This window comes from Dicentrarchus labrax, unplaced genomic scaffold (genome assembly GCF_905237075.1).
Source record: "Dicentrarchus labrax unplaced genomic scaffold, dlabrax2021, whole genome shotgun sequence".
Classification (NCBI taxonomy): Eukaryota; Metazoa; Chordata; class Actinopteri; family Moronidae; genus Dicentrarchus; species Dicentrarchus labrax.
The window spans coordinates 24436394-24445877 of NW_026136706.1; the positions used below are offsets into that span (position 1 = coordinate 24436394).

Sequence of the window (9484 nt, forward strand, 5' to 3'; positions counted from 1 at the left end):
TCGCTATGGCAATACCTGTCAAAAGAACTGCAACATGATGCTTTTATCATATTGTGCAGTTCTAGCAATAAGGCGTTGGTCACTATTATAATTAACTGCAAGCAAGAACAGAGAGAAGTGCTGAACTTACTTGACACCCAAATTTATATTCTTCCATTCAAAAAGATTTATTTGTATTTTATAGTTTAATACTTTCAAAATGTGTGTAAATACAGTTATACATCTGCGAGGATTATGCATTTATGTCCAGTCTTTAGTTAGCTGGGTATTTGGATGCAGCTGATCAGGGTCCACCTCCACAAATAAATTACCAACCTATTGGATACAAATTGTGTCAGTGATTGGCAGAGTCTTTCCTAAAGGGACAGCCTGTTCGCTGCTGTCCATTTTTCTTGAACAGTGAACTCATTTACTGTAGATTCCTTTCCTTAACCAGACCTTTATTGAAAACAGGACGGTTTTATTTCTAGTTTGCCTTGTTTGAACTCAAAACTCCCTCCATGTTAACCTGTTGTCAGACATTTTAGCAAACAACCACAAAATAGTAATTTCATACTCACCGCTCTGCTGCTCTCAGTTTCTCCTTTCTAACGGAAATAACAGTTTTCAGTCATTTAATTAATGCCACTCGTGTCCAGTTTGACTTTTTTCAAGTGCAGTCAAATGTATAGTCCGTGAAACTCTTCCAGCATCAACGTTTCACATGAAAAAGTTGCAGTGACTCACAGGGCTTCATCCCAATCCTGGAAGGAGCTTTTAAAACCTTTTTAAAACAAATTTTAAACATTTGCCAGACATACCTATTTATATTGACAATAACCGATTGGAATTAATTAATAAAAACAGTATTTGTGTTTATAAAGAAAAGCCCAAAGCAGAAAATGTGTGAGTATGATTCTCTTGTTGTGATGATGGAATTACTGTTATAGCAATACACATTATAATGTACTATACAGGTTATTCCACCCCTCAGTCTTTTTACCCAGCTTTTATTAGTGACTGGCTTTTGTTTTTCTTTTGACTGGACCTTTTACTTACTTTTATTTGACAATTTACAATACTATGGTATGTTTAGCCTGTTGTTGAACTATTTAGTTTGAAATTGACCACATGATGTACCAACTCCTGCGCTTGTCATCTGTGTTAACCTTGACTTTCTTTCTTTCATCTCAGGTGAACGGACCCTACCATCCCTCTCAGTCTTCTGGTCTGTGACAGGAGACCAATCGGACTTCCCTGCCGGGATGACGAGGTGGTGTCAGCCTGTCAAATGAAGGCCTTTTATGGACATCATGTTGCCTGTGTGGTCTGAACTCCTAACTTCTTGTGAAGGCTCCGAGCCATAGTGGGGAATCTCTCCTTTGGTTCTGTCCCAGCCAAAAGGACAGAAGTAACAGTCGCAGCCCACATTTGGCAGCGTGTGTCCTGGTGAGAGGTCATTGTCACTCACCACAGGCTATTTGTGGATCTTGTATGGTTTCTGGATTATGCCTTACACCAAGGGTTCTTATTCAGCAGTTTCCTCAAACATCCCTAAATATGAAGTATCATGTCAAGCCTGACAGTGGCTCAAAGCCTTTTCCGTTGTGTGGTCATATCAGACGTCCTCGCCCATGTCTCAGAATATTATAACTTTTCAAATGCTGGAGTAAGGCGGGAATATTACTTCTGTCTGGACTTCCACTCTGTTTAATTCTGTACCATACCATGATGGCAGAATCTATAGGCGAAGTAAAGACTAATGCTGCGCTCAGTCGGAAGTTGGAAGTTCCCACCCGGTACGTTGCAATAACAACCTCTGTGTTCTCCTGCGGCCACAATCAGAAACCCCGGGGGAGAGAAATGAACACCTGGCTTGGAGATACTATACCTGAATAGACGGCTAATGTCATTGTATGTTCTAAACATAGAACATTAACTTTATATCACATTTTGGAAAGTGCACCTTTTTGCTTTCTTGCCATGAGTTGGATGGTTTGTATGCTAAATTTGAAGCTACAGCCAGAAGATGGTTAGCTTCGTTTAGAATAGACTGGAAGAAGGGGGAAAGCGCTACCTGTAAAACCTCAATTTCTACACTTATGCTATGGTTAGTTTGTGAGCTTTAAAAGGTGCTGGTAGGCATATTTTCCTACCTTTAACCAGAGCCAGGCTAGTTGTAACTTTAGTTTAACAGAGGTTGGTATCTCATCTAACTCTTGGCATGAGAGTAAATAACTATATTTCCCAAACTGTTAACTTTAAGCTTTAAATCCATACAGAGTGTTTGGATATATGTGCTTCTACCAGCCATTTAACTTGTTAAAAGTAGCACTGAAACAATTCATTGATTAATCACTCAACACAAGTGGGTTGGGGTTTTGTTTTGTTTTACAGTTGATTGATCATGTGACTTCATACCATAGGATGCTTAACATTCACTGGTGTCAGTTTCTCAGCTGAGAGAATTTGCTGCTTTTTCTGTGTTAAATAGTTAAAAATTGAACGCTTTTCGGTTTGGGACGTTTGGTTGCACAAATACCAAGTAAATTTAGGATGTCACCTGGGCCTTTGTTAACATCTGATGGGCAATTTTCACTATTTGTTTAAACTTTATAGATTAAAGATCCAGTATGTAACATTTAGGAGGATCTATTGGCAGAAATGGAATATAATATTCATAGGTATGTTTTCATTAGTGTATAATCGCCTGAATATAAGAATCATTATGTTCTTGTTACCTGAAGATGAGCTGTTTTTATTTACAGACACAGCAAGTCACTTTCCACGGAGTCCGCCATGTTGAACTGCCTGTTTTACTGTAGCCCAGAAGGGACAAATCAAACACTGGCTGTAGATAGGGCCATTCAAGTTTTTCGCACATTTCACAGCCACTGTAGTTTCTCCCTCATGCTTGGAAGGGGACGGTGAAACTAAATCCTACACACTGGACCTTTTTTATAAAAATTCATTTATTCTCAGTGATCAAAACATTATTCGACAATAAAAATAGGTAGTTGAGGCCTTAATCACAAGGCTTTCAGTCAGAAAGTTGTCTTCTGCTATGGTAGTGCCTGTGTAAGGGTAGCTAGCCTTTGTTAAATCAGCCTACTTGTCAAGCTGAAGGTCTTTTACAGCCTTATGACAGCAGATCTTAGCCTGAAGGTCAGGAGATGACATAAAGGACTTCTGCATTAACTTACTGTCTCATGTATTTGCTTCCAAATTGTCTCACAATGTTAAATTATGTTGTGTAAAAATGTGTCTGCTTCCTTTGATATTCACTGTATGGTTGAACCATTAATGTCTCACTCACAAGAAGGTATAGCTTTGTTTTAAGAATGCACGGGCCAGAATGGATGAAAATTGCTGTTTATAGCTCTTCTCACACTCGCATGATGGTGGAAAGTAGAATTAGCGGATTTTCTTTCCCCCTTGCCAATGGAGCTTGAAATTGTTTGTGCCTGTATTTTTAAAATGAGCTTTTTGTTTCCTCACTAATTTTGCTTTTTATTTGCACAGTTAGCTCTGCTTTAATTGGTGTTTTCACAATGCAAAAAGTTTGATTTAACTTGGACTACCAGACTGGAGGATTTACCTAGGGCAATTGCAAATCAGATCTACTAACTAAACGTTGAAAACATTCCTGTGATTGTCTAAACTTTTCAAGCAGTCATCATGTAGCAAACCCCATCTGTCTGGTATGCCAAGAGGTAACACTATCACACTATCACAATAAACATGGATTCTGTTTCACTAAACGTCTGTCACTGTTGGGAGGGATTCCACCTACATGTATTTCTGTCTTCTGCCTCTCTAACTGCCAGGAATCTGCACATCTTTAAATCATTTCAGCTCTGTTGGTGAGAAACAGCCTCTCACAGCTCTTCATAGTAAAGTTCTTGTCCTTAGATACACTCACATTAGTGATTCAAAACTCCTGACACAGCCACACAAGTCATGTTACATTATCAGCTTGAACCTGAGGTTTCTTAAATGGTAACTTGTTTTTGTAGACTGACAGGGACATTTAACAGGGACATTTCAGTTAATGCTGTACTAAATAAATCAATAAACAAAGACAATGCAGTCAAATCGAAGTAGATTTTAACAGTTTAATGTCTTTTAAATCATATTTTTCAGATTCAAAGACTGAATATCACAATGAGTTGTTAAAAATGTCAGAAATACCACTCTGGAGAATTGAGAGTAAATCTGTCTCTGTCTGTAGAGGAAAATAGGTTTTAGATCAGTGAAGTAATTAGCATATACGTTATTGTCAGAACTGTGATTATTTCAGAATGTATATAAATGATGAGCCAAATTGTTTGACTTCCTGGACATGTATATTATCTTTTATGATTTCAAAGTGATGAATAGAGGTTGGTTGTCAACAGCCTCTGAGATTTCCAGGATATGACTTCAGTGATGTTCAACTGTGTTTTCTTTAATTTTTTTTTTTATACACACCGATTAAAATGATTTTCCTCTGTAAAAGTGATTTTCTGTTTGATTAATGGCTTTTGTGGAAAGTTTTTTGTTTTTAATGTTTTTAATTTGTGGTCCAGAATGAAGCTGAATGCACAGACAATAAAGCTCATACCCATCAGTGGCCACAATTGTGTTGCTGTAGAAGACTAAGGTGTTTTTATATCATACTCATGAAATCAAGGATAGGTGGTGTCCATGCTGCAGGGGAAAACAGTTTGTTACACTCAAGTTGTACTTGAACCAGGGTTATTTTTGCGTTTTATTTTTACTGACATCCACAAATATCTGTTGTATTTAAATGGTTAAAATCTCCCTTTATTGTCAGCATACCTCAAGTTCAGCTCCTCCTTGGACTGAAGTGACATTTGCAACCCGTGAATTCTTAGCAAGATAATACAATAGAAAGACGAGTCATATGTTATCAATTTACAAAATATGTTTTGTAAGTGTGTCTATTAACTTGGAACACTGTGCTCAGTAACTGTGGTGAATTTAAGCCAGACACAAAGGTGATGAAGGGAAAGGGAAAAATAGTCAGCTATTACATGTTGTAGAGCGTCCGCCTGTGCTGCAGACTCACTTCTGCGAGTTGACCTGTACAGCCTTTCATGGAAATATTAAGAACCTCCTGTGGCCCTTTTTTACCTTTCTAACTAATTGTATTAAACATCGGTGTTTGCAGCCTTCCTCTGTTGCACCAGTTTAAATCCAAGAGTCAACCGCTTCCTGATTCACCAGCATCGAGACTCCATCTAGAATCAGCGTTATGATGGTAAACGGGGGCAGCATGATGCGGATGTTCAATAAAATACAATGCAAAGATTTTATGTATAGTATGACTATTTAACACACTGGTCCTTTAATAGTATTTATACTACACTGGAACTCCATAGCGCAGAGGCATAATATGTACCAGGCTTTGGATACACACTCATTCTTTTCATGAGATTATTGGGCAGAAAGTGAAATATAGAATATCATCAGCACTATACTCTTAAGAATGGATTAATATTTTTTTTTAGGAATGAAACAGGATATTGAACCAACATGGTACAACTTATATCATGTCAGGAATTGGTTCTGACAGTAGGAACAAATATTTAAATATTTGAAGAACCTGTGACAACTGTCGCGCTCATATTCACCACATTGTTGTATTATTTGTGTCATTATTAACCACATACGGTTAAACACTTTTACAAACACAATCTTTCTAAATGTATGTCTGATGGGTAAACTGGTGTGAGCAAGACAAATATCGAATCCAGAGCCCTTGTGTGTGTTTTCCCTTTAAGAGCAGGAAAGCTGGAGAGGCATAAGTGGCTGAATAAAAAGGATAAACAGCAGGTGTTGCACTCAGAGTGTTTTCCCCCACCAGTCTCAGCTTCCCTCCACAAAAAAAAGCCTCATGTTCCAGGAAGTGAAGAAGTGGCCCTGTGCTGATTAAAAACCTCCAAGCTGCACATCTGCCCTCCGCCGTCCTCAGCACCTCCCGTCTCTTCACCTGCCCACATCCTGCTGACCGCTGTGACCCTCTTTCATCATGTCTCATCTTCAGCTTTTTAATCTCTCTATTCATTCTAGCTGGATTAGAGTGCTGAGCAGGGGATGAGGATGGAAGGATGCTGCTGTCTGTTCTGTAAATGAAAAGCTGCGGTGAGTGGAGGAGCAAATCCATCTTTCATGGACCTCCCTCTGTGACAGGTAGGGATTAGCTGTTCAAAACACAGAGCAGGAAAACACAGGAGACCATCAGTCGTCTTTGGCCAGTGTTTAAATTACACACTGGGAAGTGAAGGTGTTGTTCATTTTAACTGTGCTGAAACATACATATGATAATACAACATACTTTAAGACACACACACAGTAAGTAAACTACTACATTGACATGAACTTGTTGTAGACTATCGCTGCCCTATATGATGCTGTTGAATGCTCATATGTACTCACCTACACCAAACAGAACACCCTGTGGTAAATCCACATCAGAAGCAAGACTGCAGAGCTGAAGTGACGGACTTGAGACATGAATGCAAAAATGTTTTTATGTGTTTTTATGTCTGGGACCAGCTTGTATTCTGTTGTGCCAGTATTACTGTAACAGTACATCTGATATATATTTCGATAAAGTGTGTAACATGCAAAGGTCAAAGTGCATATGCATCATCTTTTATAATTAAAATTGCTCATCATGAAAAATGTACCGATGACTGTAAACTTTTACTGAAACTCATCAACTATGAAGGACCAGTGTGTTGGATTTAGTGTAAAAACAACAGGGATGTGCCAGATGACTTCTCGAACGAGCACAGTGACTTCCTGGAGTCTCTGCTGACTGTCAACTGCTCAGAGCCAACAAATAGTCTGCCACATAACTCCCAGTCAAAGCATGCCTTTCCTTTTATAAGGATTCAAATGTTCAAATGTTGAACTGGTCCTCATAGAGGAACCATCAGCGTTCAAATCTGGTTCAACAAGCTGAACTGATAAGGTTTTGGTGTGGATACGCGCAGAGCCTCATGACTCATCTATGCTCCCTCCACTGGTGTGCATCTGTGGATGTGTTTGACACGATAATGTTTCCCATAATCCACTCTAATGTCACACCACCATGCACACCTGTAAAGAGGATGACAGAGAGGAAAAGGCTGTGACCAGAATGATTCATCTGCAGCTTTCTTCAGGTGCAACAGATGGGTCACACATTTGCATGAAGAAGCTAAACACAAATTAGCTGAACAGCAACATCAAATGAAATGCAGGCTTCCACAGTGCAATGAAGGTTAAAAAAGACTTGACCACACAACCCCACGCATGAATGTAATTAGAATGACAGACATGAGCTCATTGCCAGTATGTCTCAGTATTTCCTTTGAAGCTGCTATTTAGACAGCATTGTGTGACCCCTTGATCAATGAAACCTGCTCTGATCTTCAGATGATGATTCATATTCTGTCCATATTAGTAATTAGTAGCAGTACATAAAGAAAAAGGAGAATGTTGAAGTGTGCATGGAAGTTGTGTGACAATGTGACCTGTTCATCGAGTGTGTGTTCGGTCAAGATCACGGTTGCGCCCATAAAAAGTGTGTGGCTGCACTAATGAGACCTCCTAGGGAATGCTGAGAGTAGTTTCAAATGTCATTACCTCTTGTCCTGCTGATATTCCCCCCTTCTTTATACCAAAATTTAAACACTGATACTGCTGTTGAGAATGAGTCACTTTCTTTGGTTCCGTATTTTATTTACTGTCGCCTGTCCAATGTGGTGGTTTGTCCCATTTAACCACTGGTAACCGCACTCCAAACGTTTGTGACCCAAAGTAAAGTCTAGATTGGTCTTGGATGTCTGGTCTTCAATATAATAAAAGGGAAGAAGAATACACACAGAGTTAGAAACGTCTACAGAGGCAAATAGCACGAAAACCAGAGGAAAATCTGATGCATAGCATTGAGGTGACACAAAAGTGCAAGAACAAACAAAAGTCTACAGGCATGCTATTGGCTCTGTGAGGCTGCACCCACAGCACTGCTTTAAGATAACATCAACATACTAACAAACTCACAATGACGGCGCTAAAATATGGATTCTAGTGGGTATCATTTTTGCTTATTAGCACTTAACACAAAGTACAACTGAGGCTGATAGGAATTTCATTAGTTTTACAACTATTTGAACAAAAACCAAAGTATTGGACAAACTGAAAATTTGACCTGAAACTGCATTCCCAAGACAGGAGGAAGGTAATGAAGCAAAAATAACCCTATACGCCTCAACATTAAACGCTGTAGACTACAATCAACCACTCACTGCTCCATAAAACACAGATTACATATGGGGAAATAAGCAAAAACAGATGTGTTTAAACTGTGGAAGAAATATTTTATCACAGAATAACAATATTAATGGATCACATGAGGTGGGAGTTCAACTTGCTTTATGCCGTTATCTCTATGCTGTGTCTGAATATGCTTTTGGTCAACTAGGTTTTCCGGTCTGTCTTATATCAGAGCTCAGATATGTGGCAGGGTTTCAAAATAAGCATGTGCTTGCTTGATTAAAACTGAATGCCCCTGCCTCTGCCTCTCCAAATTGCGTGTAATGTTGCAGGGGGCAGGTTGGGGTCGGAATACAATGAGGAGACGTTGCCACTAAGGCGACAAGCTGGGCTACAAAGTGGAGTGACGGTTTCTATCTGAAACATAGTAATACTTTAGAATAGAAGTAAAAAGGGATGTTTCTTCATTGTCTCCTTTTTTATTTGATCTAATTTATATTTTTTGTATTTTATTTTGTATTTTTTTTGTCTTTTGTAAAGCAAAGGTTATGAAAGTGCTCTCATCATAGTAAGTGTTGTGTTGTCAGTGAATGAACTAACATGGACTGTGTCAGACGAGCACTCACTCTGGATACCCAGGCATGTAGTATCTGAATGCAGCACACGTACAGTAACAGTATCTACAGTGCAGATAAGCTGTCATACTGATTGTAAGAAGCTCCAGTACATCTGTGGTTTGTTGATACCAGCTGAGACACTGAGGCATGTACAGACATTATCGCTGTTAATGCCTGTTTCTAAGGAATGTGATGCTTTGGCTATATTTGGGACATTTAAAGGGTTAACAGCTTTTACCAGATAAACACAGCCCTAAAACGCATACAGGTACACTCAGGTTTACGACAGTGGTCCAAACCGAATATTCAGAATTTTTTATCAACATGTTTTTAGGACTTTTTAGGTTTTTACATTATTTATCTCCCAGTTGATTATTTTCACTTTTATTTTATTTATTTATTTATTTTTTAAGTTTTGCATTTTATTATTGTATTGTATTCATTTTTAGCACTGCACAATTTTATTTATGTATTATGTATTATGTTTTATACAATGTATTTGTTGTTTCAATTTGCTGTGCTCCATGTATGAAATGTGCTATATAAATAAAGTTGAGTTAATTGAAAGTTAAGGCAAACAAATGAGTGTTAAGTTTGGATTTAAAGGCTTTGGTGGAGTC

General features: G+C 38.5%; 1 protein-coding gene across 1 annotated transcript in view; it reads left to right on the forward strand.

Annotated features, from left to right (window-relative positions):
- Positions 1–4158, forward strand: part of gdap2 (ganglioside induced differentiation associated protein 2) — a 34511-nt gene extending 30353 nt beyond the window's left edge. The window contains exon 14 of the mRNA XM_051403627.1: positions 1174–4158. Coding sequence (XP_051259587.1) covers positions 1174–1215 — 42 coding nt within the window. The 3' untranslated portion in view covers positions 1216–4158. The remainder of the gene's footprint in view (positions 1–1173) is intronic.
- Positions 4159–9484: the final 5326 nt, after the last annotated feature.